At 46.2% G+C, this 18,040-nt stretch overlaps 1 protein-coding gene across 2 annotated transcripts in view; it reads right to left on the bottom strand.

The window, feature by feature from the left end:
- Window positions 1-139: 139 nt before the first annotated feature.
- Window positions 140-18,040, bottom strand: part of atp6v0a1a (ATPase H+ transporting V0 subunit a1a) — a 29,580-nt gene continuing 11,679 nt past the window's right edge. The window contains exons 10-22 of one of the 2 annotated variants that reach the window (XM_035531135.2): window positions 13,749-13,961; window positions 10,635-10,785; window positions 10,129-10,268; window positions 9,640-9,806; window positions 9,106-9,196; window positions 8,873-8,991; window positions 8,281-8,497; window positions 5,732-5,839; window positions 5,395-5,502; window positions 3,662-3,676; window positions 2,058-2,175; window positions 1,646-1,817; window positions 140-1,300 (exon numbers count right to left, since the gene is read on the bottom strand). In XM_035531135.2, the coding sequence (XP_035387028.1) occupies window positions 1,207-1,300; window positions 1,646-1,817; window positions 2,058-2,175; window positions 3,662-3,676; window positions 5,395-5,502; window positions 5,732-5,839; window positions 8,281-8,497; window positions 8,873-8,991; window positions 9,106-9,196; window positions 9,640-9,806; window positions 10,129-10,268; window positions 10,635-10,785; window positions 13,749-13,961 (1,713 nt within the window). In that variant the 3' untranslated portion in view covers window positions 140-1,206. The remainder of the gene's footprint in view (window positions 1,301-1,645; window positions 1,818-2,057; window positions 2,176-3,661; window positions 3,677-5,394; window positions 5,503-5,731; window positions 5,840-8,280; window positions 8,498-8,872; window positions 8,992-9,105; window positions 9,197-9,639; window positions 9,807-10,128; window positions 10,269-10,634; window positions 10,786-13,748; window positions 13,962-18,040) is intronic. The other variant, XM_081711654.1, reaches the window with a different exon arrangement.

Here is an 18,040-nt window from a genome sequence, read left to right as displayed (position 1 = left end):
CCCACACGCTTTGATATACATCTACAAATACATTTCGTATCTACAACACACAATTATGTCAGCTCAAGGCTATTCCAAGTTTTCCAAACTGACGGCAGAATTAGAACTATTGTTATTCAGAGACTTCCTGAAACAGGGGTTTGCATTCAGAATTTATTGGGTATTAAAAAGGCAGTAAGCAGAATTCCCTATGTGCTCCCGTGACCAGTCCCACTACACCAGGCAGGACAGAGAGATGGGATGATTGCCTCCCGTGCCGCTTCTTTATTGACAAGCACTTTAATTACCGCATGTAAGTGTGTAAAGCCACACAGGGCAAACGTCTTCATTGGGTTGAAGTCTAGTGTCTGAGACGATGAACTGGGTAGGTCAAACCAAGAAACTCAAACAGGACATGCCAACCAACACTGAAGATGAATGCATACATTTAGCTGTAAATGTGTGATTTGACATCCGAGTGTGATGATTTATGTCTGATTATTCACAGCACTAAAGGAAAAACAAAACACTTATCAGCAGCAGTTGTGAGTGCGCGGGTAACGAACTACGCCACACTGGGCTGTGACCTGGAGCTCCTTCATTAGTGTCTGGTTAGCTCAGCCATCGTCACATGACCCAGAGGTTCAGGCCTTGTGATATTCTGTCCTGGATCAGTGTCCTGGATATCAGGTAAAACACACACAATAATCACAAGAGGACACGTTGTGGACTGTTAGTCCTGTTTGTTGGTGACGTGTACAGGTAAGAGAGGTGGACAGACATGAGGGAGGACAGAGCCATCCTGAGGGTCAACCTCACCACGAAAATGCCCAAAGAAATCATTCAGTGGACGAAAACTTCTCAGGCTAAGAAAGGAGGACAGAGAGAGAAACACACTGCAAAACTTCCAGACGAAAGGCCAGTCAAAAATCCGAGATCAATAATAAAATACTGAAAATTCCACCAGGAAAATGTTGGGGGCCCTTCTGTAGCTCCTGAAACAAACCTCTCACCTCCCCCTCTCTTCCCCTCTCACCTTTTGACCCTTTTTTTTTCTTGTCTTTTAATTTTTCCCAGGCTGAGGAACAGAAAGTCCACCCAGACAAGTCCACACAGACTGAATAAAGACTCCATCATACGGGCTGGTCTAAGATGGGCTGGTCTGCATTGGGTCGGGCTGGTCTATGATGGACAGGTCTATGACGGACTGGTCTGGGTCGGGTGAGTTCAGTCCTCAGATCGTCCCTCCAGAATGCTGTCAAACGTGAAGGGCAAGAACTTGAAGCCCTGACCGGTGTAGAACTTATTTTGAAACTCCACCCTACAGAGAGAGAGAGAGAGAGAGAGAGAGAGAGAGAGAGAGAGAGAGAGAGAGAGAGAGAGAGAGAGAGAGAGAGAGAGAGAGAGGTCACAAGTGAACGGCACATTTCTGAATGAACTCCATGTATGAGATGGGACAGATGCCACGTGAGTTACTACATAGTTGCCTTAAAGCTACGGCAAGCTTCACCCACAGGGGGCAACAGAGATTGATTTCTCTTGTATTCAGCTGTAAGTGAACCACGTTTCATCCTTTTAAACCATGACAACCCCACAAACAAACAAAGAAGCCTATCAGGCCCAAGATGTTTTAGTGTGGGAGAAGTGTGTGTGGGCGTGGCCTCACCAGTGTAGGCGGAGAGCGTGTAGGAAGGCTGACAGGCCCTCCATGACCAGGAGAATGACCACCGTCATTGTGGCGAAGAACGCAAAGATGAAAGACACACCGAGGAAACCAAAAAGGCTCCTGGAGGCCAGACCAACATGCATCACCATCGACCACAAGACCTCGGACAGCTCTGCCAGGGACAGAAGACACACTCTCAAACTGCACAAACACCTGCTGAATTAGAAAGTGTGTGTGTGTAAGAGAGTGTCTCACATGCGTGTGCTAGACTGAGGGCCCACAGGCGTAGATATGAGGGGGCTTGTGTGTGTGTGTGTGTGTGTGTGTGTGTGTGTGTGTGTGTGTGTGTGTGTGTGTGTGTGTGTGAGAGAGAGAGAGAGAGAGAGAGAGAGAGAGAGAGAGAGAGACTCACGTGCGTGCGCTAGACTGAGGGCCCACAGGCGTAGATATGAAGCTGTGTTTGAGATGCAGCCTAAGCAATATTCTATTGTGTGGATGGCCTGATTCACTGCTACATCTACAAAATCAACCTGGGGGGGGAGAAGGGAGAGAGAGAGAGAGAGAGAGAGAGAGAGAGAGAGAGAGAGAGAGAGAGAGAGAGAGGAGAGAGAGAGAGGGAGGGAGGGAGGGAGGGAGGGAGAGAGAGAGAGAGAGAGAGAGAGAGAGGGAGGGAGAGAGAGAGAGAGAGAGAGAAGGCAGAGAACAAAAAGAACTGAAAGCTGATATTTAATGTCTACAACCTCCTCAGTTAAACTGGTCAAATCTTCTGATGTTCATGGATAATGTCACCACCTCATCAGACCATAATCAGACAGCCGAGCAACTTTACGTGACATCTACGTTAGAACACTACTAATTTGTAAAAATTTGGATGGCAGTGCTGTGGAACATCTCACTGTTGTCTCAACGATCATTAATCCAGGTAAGAATTCCCAGAATTTGATCAGCTAGGTGAAGGTAATTTGCATATGAAGTTAATGTCTGGTTTTTACTGTTATATAACTTGTTCTGGGTGCAGGTGTTTATGAATCTTGGGGCAGGGCAGGTTGGTGAGACTGACCAAGTCTCCCGGATGTGTGGTGAGACATTTCTTTTATTATTTTCTTTTATTCGAGAAAGACATAGCAGCTATTTCAGCATTAAACACCTGTTAAAGCAGCATTCAACACGGACTGAGAAGGTCCAACAATACACACATGGGTACACAAACACAGATTAAAACACACACACACACACACACACAGGTACACAAACACATATTAAAAAACACACACACACACACACAAACACACATTAAAACACACACACGGGTACACAAACACAGATTAAAACACACAGGTACACACACACAGATTAAAACACACACACACACACACACACACACAGGTACACAAACACAGATTAAAACACACAAACCCAGATTAAAACACATACACACACACACAGGTACACAAACACATACACACACACACAGGTACACAAACACAGATTAAAATACACACACAAGTACACAAACACAGATAAACACACACACACAAGTACACAAACAAAGATAAACACACACAAGTACACAAACACAAACTAAAACACACAGGTACACAAACACAGACTAAAACACACACACACAGGTACACAAACACAGACTAAAACACACACACACAGGTACACAAACACAGATTAAAACACACACACAGGTACACAAACACAGATTAAAACACACACACACAGGTACACAAACACAGATTAAAACACACACACACACACACACACACACACAGGTACACAAACACAGATTAAACCACACAAACACACACACAGGTACACAAACAGATTAAAACACACACAAACGGGTACACAAACACAGATTAAAACACACACACACACACACAAACACAAACACAGATTAAAACACACACATGGGTACACAAACACAGTAAAAAAACAAAACAAAAAAACCCCCACACCCACCCACACAGACAGATACACAAACACAGAATAAAAACATTCTACTCTTACCGTTTCCACTTCAGACTGCATGGAAGGCAAGCAGACACACACACACACACACACACACACACACACACACAAAAGGATTAAAATGGAGTTTGGACAGCAACGATAAGACAATATATATATAGACAATATATATAGAATATACAGAGATTCATAAGAAAAGATCAAAGTTAAACAGTGACACACACACTGGTGACCACATTAAGTTCTATTAAAGAAGAACATTCAGAACAGTTGTGGGTCTTCTCTTTAGACCCTGGTGCCAATCTGCAGGGTGGGTATTTGTTTTGTTTGTGAAGCTGGTTGCTATGGGATACAGGACGGGGGTGGCGGGGTTTTAAAGGGACTGATCCATTCTGCCAACAGCTGGTATGCAGGACACACACTCTCTGTGACTCACCGTCTGGAATAGGCACTGGCTAGGCAACTGTTGTCTACGAGGGAATTAATCAACAAATTCCTCTGTGATACCAACTGGAAATGATCATTAACAACAGATCAGAGCTGGAACATGCCAGCCACTCTCATACAGGGTAGACGAGAGACAATTCTGGGTAAAGATGGGTGTTTGAATCAACGGTTCTGTAAGCACTGCTGCAACATGACCTCAAATGGCAGTGGTTGCTGTACAGACACACACACTCTTAGACCTCAGCTGAACACATGGCTTCGCTATAGCACACAGAGAAAAAGCTGTAACCCTGCAACACAGTCCTGCAGGACTCTCCAGCCACTGTCATCCACTGCTCAGGAACTGTCAGCTCTTTAACTTCTAGGTCACTATAAGTAATAGTCTGAAAAATTCTCAGATTTTCAAATGTGAAACCTCAAAATTCAATAACAGAAATAACAGGAAAAACTGCTTAATAATAAAACTGCTTGATAATAAAACTGCTTAATAATAAAATTTTAATAATAGGACTGTCTAAAATAATAGGACTGCCTAATATTAAAACTGTTTAACAATAAAACTGCTCAATAATAAAACTACTCAACAATAAAACATTAATAATAAAACTGCTTGATAACATTTTAAATAATAGAACTGTTTAATAATAAAACTGTAATAATAGAACTACGTAATATAACTGCTTAATAATGAAACTAATAATAAAACTGTTTAATAACAGAACTGGTCAATAATAAAATTGCTTAATAATCTATTAAGATTTTTGACTGTCTAATAATAAAACTGCTTAATAATAAAACTTTAATAATAAAACTTTAAATAATAGAACTGTCTAATAATAAAACTGTTTAATAATAAAACTTGAATAATAGGTCTGTAATAACTAACAATAAAACTGCTTAATAATAAAACTTTAATAATAAAACTATTTAATAACAGAGGTGTTTAATAATAGAAGTGTTCAATATTAAAACTGCTTAATAATAAATTTTTAATAATAAAACTAACAATAAAACTGCTTAATAATAAAATTGTAATAATAAAACTAATAATAGAACTCTAATAATAAAACTGTTTAATAATAGAATTGTTTAATAATAAAACTAATAAAACTGTTTAATAATAAAACTGCTTAATAATAAAACTATTAAAACTGTTTAATAATAGAATGGTTTAATAATAAAACTCTGTAATAATAAAAATGTTTAATAATAGAACTGCTTAATAATAAAATTACTTAACCGAACTACGTAATAATAGAACTGTTAAATAATAGAACTACTTAATAAAAGCTACTCCCCACAGCCCCCTCCCTCGGGGGTCTCACATCTAGCTCCTCCTCTGGTGTCTGAGCGAGCTGGTCATGTTGGATGATCTGAGCCTCGTCATCCGTGGGACCGTTGGCCACGTGCACTCCTCCAAAGTTCTGGGCGCTCTACAGAGCAGACAACAGGCTTTAAGCCCTGAGTGTGAGTGTGTATGTGTGTGTGTGTGTCTATATATATATATATATATATATATATATATATATATATATATATATATATATATATATATATGTGTGTGTGTGTGTGTGTGTGTGTGTGTGTGTGTGTGTGTGTGTGTGTGTGTGTGTGTGTGTGTGTGTGTGTGTGTGTATGTCTGTCTGTCTGTGTGTATGTTACAAGGCCTTTCTTCTGCAGGTACTCCTTCCAAAGCATCACGGTCTTCACCACCAGCATACAGGGAACACACGCTACAGCGATGACCACCAACAAGGACTGGATCACCATCTACAGACAAGAGGGCCAGTGAGAGACCACCCAACTCCAACGCACCTGACACCTCACTCTCTACAGCTCCACAAACTCCCTGGTACCCTGACTCCTATACCCTGACTCCTATACAAAGTTCAAAGTTTATTTGTCACATACAGTCATACACAGTATAACTGGCAGTGAAATTCTTTTTTGTAACTGCTCTGTCCGTGGCCGAGGAGAGAGACTGTGAAATGGATGCGGATTAATTAATAAATATGTCACGATGAATGAACGTGGTTCCGTTGATCCTAACAAGTTGGTAGTGCTGCTCCTGCTTCTTGCTGCAGTCCACAATCAGCTGCTTTGTCTTGCTGATGTTTAGGAGGAGATTATTTTCCTGGCACCAGGTGTTTAATCTCCTCCAGGTAGGCCCTCTCGTTGTTGTCTGGTCTTTCCTGACGGTATCGTCAGCAAACTTAACGATGATGGTAGGGCTGGAAGTGGCTGTGCAGTCGTAGGTGTACAGTGAGTAGAGCAAGGACCTTAGGACACAATCCTGGGGCTCTCCAGTGCTGAGGGTGAGGGTGGATGAGACACAGTTGCCCACCCGTACTGATTGTGGTCTGTCTGTTAGGAAGTTGGAGATCCAGTCAGACAGGGATGGATGCAGTCCTAGATCCTCCAATTTGGTAGTGAGTCTGGAGGGGATAATAGTGTTAAATGCTGAACTGTAGTCAACAAACTACAGCAGATGTGCAGTTGTAATTGCATCATCAGTGGAGTGGTTGTGGCGGTATGCAAACTGCAGTGGGTCGATGGAGGCTGGCAGTGAAGAGGGGATGAAGTCTTTGACCATCTTTTCAAAGCACTTCATCACAACCAATGTGAGGGCAACAGGGCGTTAGTCGTTGAGGCAGGAAGGCTGAGGTTTCTTTGGGACGATGGTGGATCATTTGAAACAGGATGACACAATACTGAGCGTCAGGGAGAGGTTAAAGATAACAGTGAATACTGGGGCTAGCAGGCTCTGAGGACTCAGATGCTGTCTGGTCCTGCCGCCTTCCTGGTATTCACCCTTTTTAACACTCTTCTTACGTCACTCCCTGTGAGGATGAGAGAGCGCTGGCCTATGGTGGGCTCTACGAATGTGCTGCTGGCTGTACCAATAGCACCATTTGTGTTGTTAGCACTAGCGTTATTAGCATTAGCCCTGCTAGATGCAACCTCGAAGCAAGTGAAGAATGTGTTTCACCAGAGACTCCTCCACGCTCATCAGGGGGGTGGGCTCCTGTAGTCTGTGATCGTCCGTAGTGCCTGCCACAGGGATCTAGAGCCACTCTGCTGGAACTGTGACTCCAGTTTCCTCCCGTAACGCCGCTTTGCCTCTCTCACTGCCCTGCGCACTCCGTATGCCGCAGGCTTGTACTCCTCCATGTTACCACTGATGATTCCCGCTGTTGATGACCGATTAGTCTGTCCAGCACGCGACCTCCCTCTGAACTGGAGTTTCCCGTTTCAGCCTTTGTTTATACTTTGGTATGAGGAAGATGGCAGTGTGGTCCGACTTACCAAATGGTGGATGAGCTAGTGCCTTGTAGCTGTCCTTGTATAGGGTGTAGACATGTTTGAGTGTCCTATTTCCCCTGGTGGGGAAGGTTACGTGCTGGTAAAGGTTGGGCAATGCAGGCTTGAGGTTAGCGCTGTTGAAATCCCCAACCACAATAAGTGCAGCATCCTGGTGTTGTACCTGAACCTGTGTGAGAGCCTCATGAAGTTCACACAGTGCAGTGTCTGTGTTGGCCTGAGGTGGAATGTACACGGTGTTGATGATGATCGAGGTGAACTCATGAAGGTAGAAAGGACGAAACTTGAGGGTGAGCAGCTCCAGGTTGGGTGAGCAGGAGCGGGCGAGAGTAACAACACTGGCATTGTTGCACCAGCTGTTGTTTACACTCGAGGTCATCGAGCTTGTTATCCGGAGACTGGCCGTTGGCTAGCAGGATGCTGGTTAAGAGAGCTTGGTGTGCGCGAGCCCTCAGCCTGTTCCTGACGCCAGCTCACTTCCCTCGTGGCCGTTTCCTCACGTAGTGTCCTTTGACATCTCCCTCAGGATCTCACTCGGCCAGCTTGGATCCAGGGTTAGAGACGGCTTGGCTTGAGTGTTATGTAGACCAAGAGAAATAATAGCGTCTCTGCTGTATGAGATGCACATCGTGGTGCAGAGAGAAGAGTTTTAAAAGAAGAAGAGAGGGTGAAAATTGTGCAAAGAGCGAAAAAAGTGTGGTCAGAGCAGTCGTGACAGCAGTCGTGACCCTAACTCCTACACCCTAACTTTCACACATTAAATGCATGCACACACACACCCACCCACGTACCCACATATTCACGCACGCACATCCATACATGCAGGACACAGACACCCACCCCCGCACACACACACACACGCACGCTCGTGCACGCACGCACGCACACACCTGTCCCATGTACAGCGGTTGGTTGGTGGTGTCATTGTAGCTGAACAGCATCATGTTGATGAAGGCGATGAGAAGGCTGGGTGCGTTCTGAGAGGTGCTGGCGTCGTATGCCAGCCACTTGTAGAAGATCAACAGCACCAGGTAGCCAAACAGAGAGCTCATGAAGACTATCTCAGGAATGAAGCTCAGCCAGACACTCAGCTGCTTCTTAAAGTAGCTACACACACACACACACACACACACACCCATCCACACACACGCACCCATCCACACACCCACCCATCCACACCCACACCCATCCACACACACACACCCATCCACACACACACACCCATCCACACACACACACCCATCCACACACACACATATTTCTGTTTGATTCTACATATACAAATAGCAACCAAATTCTGTGAACATGTCCAACACGATATACAACTCTTCAGTTCATTAGCAATGTTACATTTCATGGATAGAAACAGTGGGAACTTGAACAGTGTTTATAACCCCAGCCAAAGCAGCCGGGCAAATCAGACTAAAAGAACCCCAATGACTGTGCTCAGGACGGTTGAAGAGGATGGAGAGTGTAACTTACATGTAGTTGAAGTAGCTGAGAGAGACTCCAAAAAGCATGTGGCTCACGCCCAGAATGACAGACATCTTCATCTTAAAGGAGTTGAGGAAGTTCAGCTTGTTGGCAGACATGCTCCAGATCTGTGAGGAGGACAGAGCCGTGAAAACGGTCCTGGATCTCGGATCAGGAGTACAGTTAACAGAGGACCAGCCTGCGTTCCTGCAGGAGAGACCGGCATGTTTCTGGGGACTCACTGGGTCGATACCGATGGGATAGGGTCCACTGAACACTCCAGCTACAGCAGGGTCCAACTGAAGTACACTGTTCTCCTTCAAGACCTGAAACCTACACACACACACACACACACACACACACACACACACACAGAATGTAACCCTGTACTCAACTACACAACCATGCAAAGCTCCCATCAACATTCCATACACACTGTTAATGAGTCACTCAAATTTATTTCAATAATGTGGGTGTAATTATTTTGCAATATTCCTACACAACTAAACTATAATGACTTTAGACACAGTGAACGTGTGTGTGCGCGTGCGTGTGTGTGTGTCCTGTCACATGCACTTATGAGCCACTGTTTTGTCTTTTATCTCAAAAACCCAACCAAGGATGAATGCTGTAGTAATCCACACCATCACATGAACATGTTCTACTGAAACTGAAGTGAATCAAATACACCTGCAGAACTACAATCATTAAAACCAGTTTAAACCAGTTTAACTGGTCTATTAAAGTTAGCCCAGAAGGCTGTCTTGAGCACTTACGTCCAGTTGACTCCGTTCGTCTGACGGAACATCGGGCTCACACTCCAACTGGAGCCGAAGACATTGAGTGGTTTGGAGAAACATTCATTATAAATCATCCCAGTGTAGATGGAGAAGAGTCCCATCAGGAGGAGAATATACCGGCCTGAAAACACCATGTTGACGATCTGAGGGGGTGGGGTGGGGGGTGGGGGGATGGACACTGAAACATGTGCAGAGGTGCCACTCTGCCTAACTGGCAACACAAACCTAACAACATTTTCACCAGTTTTCAGTAATGAAGTTGAAAAGGGACACTCTCACACCCAGAGGGACACACACTCTGCTCACACTCATCTCATACACCCTCCACATGATCACCAATGTCTAAGGAGAGAAGTCCTTAGTGCGAATGCAAAAAAGAACAGCCAAGATGAACGGGTGAAGGTTGAGATGGAGGTATGGAGGGATGAACAGACAGAGGAAGAAGAGGGTGTGGGCATGCGATACCTCTGTGTCTGCCTTCTGGGCGATGAAGCGTCTCTCACGCAGCACCATGACGAGGGCTGCACAGGTCAGGAGGAGGCCGTGACCCATGTCCCCGAACATGATGGCAAACAGGAAGGGGAACGTGATGATGTTGTAGGGCGCTGGGAAACAAAGACAACACGAGAGACACGTCCAGCTGAGCAGACGTCAAGACTACAGACATGGTCAGCACTGCCATTATCGCCCAGACCTGCTGAGTCATGTACAGGTGAGGGTCTACCTGGGTGAGTCATGTACAGGTGAGGGTCTACCTGGGTGAGTCATGTACAGGTGAGGGTCTACCTGGGTGAGTCATGTACAGGTGAGGGTCTACCTGGGTGAGTCATGTACAGGTGAGGGTCTACCTGGGTGGGTCATGTACAGGTGAGGGTCTACCTGGGTGAGTCATGTACAGGTGAGGGTCTACCTGGGTGAGTCATGTACAGGTGAGGGTCTACCTGAGTGAGTCATGTACAGGTGAGGTCTACCTGGGTTGATCTCCCTGTAGCTGCCGATGCCATAGGCATCCACGATACTCTGGAAGCCGTAGGTGAACTTGTTGGTCTGGTTGTAGGTGGGCAGTGTTTGTTTGGTCTGCATCCTGTTCAGGATGGAGGGAACGGTCGAGCCACTTTTCTCCTGGAGGACAAAGAGAGGGAACAGAAAAAGTGCGATCACACACGGCCTGGGCAGGTTGTCGGTTTGCAGAGGTAACGTCTGAGTGAGGACAGTCAGTGTACCTCAGTGTCATGCACCCCCACACATGAAGCAATGCTGACAAACACATGTACCAAGATCTGAACTTGCCTCGCAACCGAGATACAGCACAAAATACTAATGAATTATTATTATTCCATAATGCGTTGCATATGGAATAATACTTCACATCCAGGGCTGATCTGAAACCCTAACGTGATACTGCAGTGTAGATTACGTCAACGAGAACACAGCTGCGAGAAGAACTAAACTCAGCCTCCATGTTCACCTAAGGCAGCGTTTGGTCTGAAGGTTCCTGCACCTGAAGCGTGTCGGAGACAATGTGAAGATTGTGGAGCATTGTGACACTATCAGGGTACTGAGTTTCTCTAAATAAGAATAACATTGCAAACTAACTCTAGCTGGGCTACGGCTCTATTAAACAGCAAACAGCTAGAGTAACATTACAAAAATACTTTAGCAAGACTGCATTAGCTAAGTTCAGTAACTACAACCATTAGCGATAACAGACAATCTGCATATATAGCCTCAGAGATAAATAATTGAGCTAAAACAATTACAAATAACAACATCACTGTTTACAACTCGCACAGAACTCTGGGAAGTGAAGGGTACTTTTACACAGCCTACAGGAAGGAAGTGTTTAACACAAACAGGACTAGTGCCTAGTGCCCCTGTGAGAAGGCACTCATTACATGTTTATCACATTCACTACCTTTAAGACACAATGACTGAACGCTGAGGCTGCCTGAGTCTTTACATGGCTTCTGTTAGGTGTCAACCATGCCTGGGTACAGCGACCCGGGTAGTCCACTCACTCACACACTGAACACTGTTAAATGTATTTGCAGTGGATAAATGTCTTGCTCGGTGTGTGCGTGTGTCTGTATTGGTATATAAGGCTCCTGCTAAAATTACCCACTGGTTAAATAAGGCTAAAGGGTGAACATCCTGTGTGCCAGTTTGAAGCTCCTGGCTAGCGTTTCATACCCCACCTCTCCACACATACAACCCTTGAAAATCACCCACAGTGCACCAGACCAGGTGCTGCAGCCACACAGGACTGATGTAGGCTTAGAAAAAAAAAACACGTTATGTTAGTACTGTTGTTGTTCACAATGCTACATCCTGGAGTAAATGGGACGTGTAAATAAATAAAATAATAATTTAAAAAACTGTAAAGAAAAGACCCAGTATGGGTGACTGTTGCTACTGTTACCACTGTCTGGTTTGGTATAGTGGTTGTTCTGTGTGGTAGTGGTTATATAGTGGTTGTAAAGTGGTGATCCTCTTACACACGGTTTACTATACACTTAATATTCAAGGGAATTCTGACATTTACACTCAGAGCCATGGAGAGCAATAAAAACACACACACACACACACACACACACACACACACACACACACAGAGTGACACTGCTGTCCCTGTGTTGCTGAAAGCAAGATGAGAGTCTTTGCACAATTCAGACACACATGCATGAACACAACTGCATATGATATGAGGAAAGGTGTAATAACAACTTTGTGCGTGCGCGCACACACACACACACACAAACACTAATGCACATAATTTTCCCTTCCCTGTGTTCACATAACTTTACACTTTCAGATGTTCATATCTAACTAATAATCAAATAAAAAACAATCAAATACAATCAAGCTATTCTATCAAACCGTAGAAAAAACACAGGCCACGTCAGATTACCCAGTGAGCCACTGTACAGTGACAACTAACCCCACAGTGTAACTGTACAGTGAACACTAACCCAGTGTTACTGTACAGTGAACACTAACCCAGTGTTACTGTACAGTGAACACTAACCCACAGTGATAACTGATCAAAAGGGCCGAGTTTGTAACTTGTCATATGAGGTGGACTATCTCTATATATGTACTACCATGAGACACACTGGATAACGACTCCCTGACTCAGTGGTAATAGCTCAAAGGTAAATGCTCCAAACAGGCAACAGGTTTTATCTAATAACCACTGACCTCTCACCTATAGTGATCTTGGCTTGGATGGTTCTTCCTTCTGCCTCTGTATTATCGGTGTACAGTGAAATGAAGAGAACTGGACTCTTTCTGTTCCAACACATTGGATTATTTACAGTTCTGTTTATTGCTGCTGAATAAAGAACAGCTGACACTTTTAGAGCTGTGTGTCAGATCTAAGGACGTTCAGATACGTTTACATCCACATAAAGCACAGAACCGGGAATTCAGAATAAATATTACTGAGCAACTGTGTAGCAGCTGTGCAGAATTGTGTGTGAAATATCAGATTATAGAGGGAGGGTTGGGTCTCAGACCCTCTAGACACTGGGAAATGTAAACTTTGATCTCAGATCACTTGTGAGTCACTCTTAGAGCATGTGGGCATTCCTTCCTAACACCCAGTCCCCTGTGTGTGTGTGTGAGCATGTGTGTGAGTGTCTGTGTGTGTGTAGGCTTGCGTGTGTGTGTGTGACTATGTGCATGTGCATGTGTTTGTGTAGGCTTGCGCGCGTGTGTGTGTGTGTGTGTGCAGGCATGTGAGAGTGTGCGTGTGTGTGTGTGTGTGCGAATGTGTGTGTGTGTGAGACAGATGCGTGTTTACTGAGTATGGCTCATGTGTTGTGACAATGTGCAGGTATGTACATCCCAGCACATACACACACTTACAGAAGTACACATTAGAGCTCATGAGAAAATGATGTTTTAATATTGTGTGGCCACAATATTAAACGTGCTTTACAAAATACAATTTTAGAAAACCAGTTAATTATATTGGGTGGACAATGTTTGTAACACAAATTGTGTGCGCGCATGCGTGCGTTTGCGTACATGTGTATATATATTTGTATGTATGTGTGTGCATTTGCATGTGTGTGTGATCTCACCATGCCCCTGCGCAGAGCGAGCTGGATGGAGTCCAGGTGACACAGAGGACACCAGATCTCAGCGATGAGACACTTCTGTGTGACGTCAAGGTTGCACAGGTTGAGTGTGTGATACACGGCCTTCATCTTCCTCACTTTGATAAACCACACACGCAAGCTCTTAGCAGCAGCCTCCAGCACACGCTGTCTGTGCTCCTCCGTCTGATTCAGCACCTGGACAAGGACATGCCTCAGTGTGTGTGTGATGAATGCTAAACTGATGAATACACACACACACACACACACGTATACATACACACACATACACGTATACATACACACACACACACACACACACACACACACACACACGTATACACACATATATACACACACACACACACACACACACGTATACACACATATATACACACACACACACACATATACACACATATAAACACACACACACATGCGCGCACGCGCATGTTTAAATGGTACTGGTCTGTAAGTTACTATTTCAGCCTTAAATCAGAAGACAATGTCCATGATCTGTATTATAATACAAAATCGCAAGCGTCTAATCAGAGTGACAGCTGCGCGCACACGCACACACACAGGGAGAAGAGGAGGGGAAGGGAGAAGAGGAGAGGAGTGTAGAGGAAAGGAGGGGAGGGTAGAAGAGGAGAGGAGGGGAGAAGAGGAGAGGAAAGAGTAGAGGAAAGGAGGAGAGGGGAGAAGAGGAGAGGAGGGGAGAAGAGGAGAGGAGAGGAGAGTAGAGGAAAGGAGGAGAGGGGAGAAGAGGAGAGGAGAGGAGAGGGGAGGGGAGTAGAGGAAAGGAGGAGAGGGGAGAATAGGAGAGGAGAGGGGAGGGGAGTAGAGGAAAGGAGGAGAGGGGAGAATAGGAGAGGAGAGGGGAGGGGAGTAGAGGAAAGGAGGAGAGGGGAGAAGAGGAGAGGAGAGTAGAGGAAAGGAGGAGAGGGGAGAAGAGGAGAGGGGAGTAGAGGAAAGGAGGAGAGGGGAGAAGAGGAGAGGAGAGTAGAGGAAAGGAGGAGAGGGGAGAAGAGGAGAGGGGAGTAGAGGAAAGGAGGAGAGGGGAGAATAGGAGAGGAGAGGGGAGGGGAGTAGGGGAAAGGAGGAGAGGGGAGAAGAGGAGAGGAGAGAATAGGAGAGGCAAGGGGAGTAGAGGAAAGGAGGAGAGGGGAGAAGAGGAGAGGAGAGGAGAGTAGAGGAGTAGAGGGGAGAAGAGGAGAGGGTTTTTTTCAGGATAACACAACATCCCCATAGGTCCTGGCAGGAAGGTGGCAGAGGACAGGTGGGGTTCAGAGAAACACACAGCACACAGTGCCAGTCATAATGCCTGGGCACACACTTAAATACTTTGGAAGCACACATGCATTGCCACACCCAAAGCAGGCGAGACAGCCTGCCAGCCTGGAGCCCACAGAGGCCCACTGTGCCAGCCGCTCAGGGCTGAAGCCCTGGTACAGTAGGCAGATGGGGCAGGATGTTTTACACAGCAGGGCTACAGATCGGCTTGACCAGAACCTGAATCAGATATGATAATGGAAATGTGGATGGCACGTATGTGTGTATGTGGATGGGCGAATAAGTGGGAGGGAGGTGTAAGTGTGTGTGTGTGGGGGGGGTGGTTGAAGATATGTGGGGATGTGTGTGTGGGGGTGGACAAATATGTGGGGGTGTGTGTGTGGGTGGACGAGTATGTGGGGGGGTGTGGGGTGATGAATATGTGCGTGGGTGTGTGTGTGGGTGGACGAGTATGTGGGGGTGTGTGTGTGGGTGGATGAGTATGTGGGGGGGTGTGTGTGGGGGGGATGAATATGTGCGTGGGTGTGTGTGTGGGTGGATATGTGGGAGTGTGGGGGGAGGAGGGGGGCTATGTGGGAGGGAGGTGTGTGTATATGCGTACGTGACGTGAGTCTGTGTGTTTAGGTGGATATGTGCATGGTGTGTGTGTGTATTGTCTTCCAGGGAAATTCTTCTTGGACTCAACGTTTTTACACACACACACACACACACACACACACACACACACACACACACACACACACACACACACACGTATACACACATATATACACACACACACACACACACACACACGTATACACACATATATACACACACACACACACATATACACACATATAAACACACACACACATGCGCGCATGCGCATGTTTAAATGGTACTGGTCTGTAAGTTACTATTTCAGCCTTAAATCAGAAGACAATGTCCATGATCTGTATTATAATACAAAATCGCAAGCGTCTAATCAGAGTGACAGCTGCGCGCACACGCACACACACAGGGAGAAGAGGAGGGGAAGGGAGAAGAGGAGAGGAGTGTAGAGGAAAGGAGGGGAGGGTAGAAGAGGAGAGGAGGGGAGAAGAGGAGAGGAAAGAGTAGAGGAAAGGAGGAGAGGGGAGAAGAGGAGAGGAGGGGAGAAGAGGAGAGGAGAGTAGAGGAAAGGAGGAGAGGGGAGAAGAGGAGAGGAGAGGAGAGGGGAGGGGAGTAGAGGAAAGGAGGAGAGGGGAGAATAGGAGAGGAGAGGGGAGGGGAGTAGAGGAAAGGAGGAGAGGGGAGAATAGGAGAGGAGAGGGGAGGGGAGTAGAGGAAAGGAGGAGAGGGGAGAAGAGGAGAGGAGAGTAGAGGAAAGGAGGAGAGGGGAGAAGAGGAGAGGGGAGTAGAGGAAAGGAGGAGAGGGGAGAAGAGGAGAGGAGAGTAGAGGAAAGGAGGAGAGGGGAGAAGAGGAGAGGGGAGTAGAGGAAAGGAGGAGAGGGGAGAATAGGAGAGGAGAGGGGAGGGGAGTAGGGGAAAGGAGGAGAGGGGAGAAGAGGAGAGGAGAGAATAGGAGAGGCAAGGGGAGTAGAGGAAAGGAGGAGAGGGGAGAAGAGGAGAGGAGAGGAGAGTAGAGGGGAGAAGAGGAGAGGAGAGAATAGGAGAGGCAAGGGGAGTAGAGGAAAGGAGGAGAGGGGAGAAGAGGAGAGGAGAGGAGAGTAGAGGAGTAGAGGGGAGAAGAGGAGAGGGTTTTTTTCAGGATAACACAACATCCCCATAGGTCCTGGCAGGAAGGTGGCAGAGGACAGGTGGGGTTCAGAGAAACACACAGCACACAGTGCCAGTCATAATGCCTGGGCACACACTTAAATACTTTGGAAGCACACATGCATTGCCACACCCAAAGCAGGCGAGACAGCCTGCCAGCCTGGAGCCCACAGAGGCCCACTGTGCCAGCCGCTCAGGGCTGAAGCCCTGGTACAGTAGGCAGATGGGGCAGGATGTTTTACACAGCAGGGCTACAGATCGGCTTGACCAGAACCTGAATCAGATATGATAATGGAAATGTGGATGGCACGTATGTGTGTATGTGGATGGGCGAATAAGTGGGAGGGAGGTGTAAGTGTGTGTGTGTGGGGGGGGTGGTTGAAGATATGTGGGGATGTGTGTGTGGGGGTGGACAAATATGTGGGGGTGTGTGTGTGGGTGGACGAGTATGTGGGGGGGTGTGGGGTGATGAATATGTGCGTGGGTGTGTGTGTGGGTGGACGAGTATGTGGGGGTGTGTGTGTGGGTGGATGAGTATGTGGGGGGGTGTGTGTGGGGGGGATGAATATGTGCGTGGGTGTGTGTGTGGGTGGATATGTGGGAGTGTGGGGGGAGGAGGGGGGCTATGTGGGAGGGAGGTGTGTGTATATGCGTACGTGACGTGAGTCTGTGTGTTTAGGTGGATATGTGCATGGTGTGTGTGTGTATTGTCTTCCAGGGAAATTCTTCTTGGACTCAACGTTTTTACACACACACACACACACACACACACACACACACACACACCCACCCACCCACCGCCAACATTTGAGTTCAAAATGACTACCAATCTACCAATCACCGCACAGCTCAACATTGACTGCACAGTCCACCAATCACAGTACAGCTAAATAAAGACTGTATTTAAGGATTAGTAGGACAGTGTGCATAAGGATTAGTAGGAGAGATGATAGTGTGTGTGTGTGTGTGTGTGTGTGTGTGAGAGATTGTGTGTGCGCGTGGGCGCGTGGATATGTGGGAGGAGAGTGTATGTATGTATGTATGTATGTATGCATGTATGTATGTATGTATATGTAGAGTGTGTGTAAGGATTAGTAGGAGAGATGATGGCATGTGCGTGTGTATGGAATATATGTGTGCGAATGAGTTTATGAAATATATATTTGTGTGAGACCACAGCATGGTCTCTGCATGTATGGTCACTATGTGTGTTGGCTGCCGTAGAAGCACACACCCATCCACAC

Source organism: Electrophorus electricus, chromosome 3 (genome assembly GCF_041902795.1).
Source record: "Electrophorus electricus isolate QZ-2024a chromosome 3, ASM4190279v1, whole genome shotgun sequence".
In the NCBI taxonomy this organism is placed as follows: domain Eukaryota; kingdom Metazoa; phylum Chordata; class Actinopteri; order Gymnotiformes; family Gymnotidae; genus Electrophorus; species Electrophorus electricus.
This window is presented reverse-complemented; position numbering and strand designations above follow the sequence as displayed.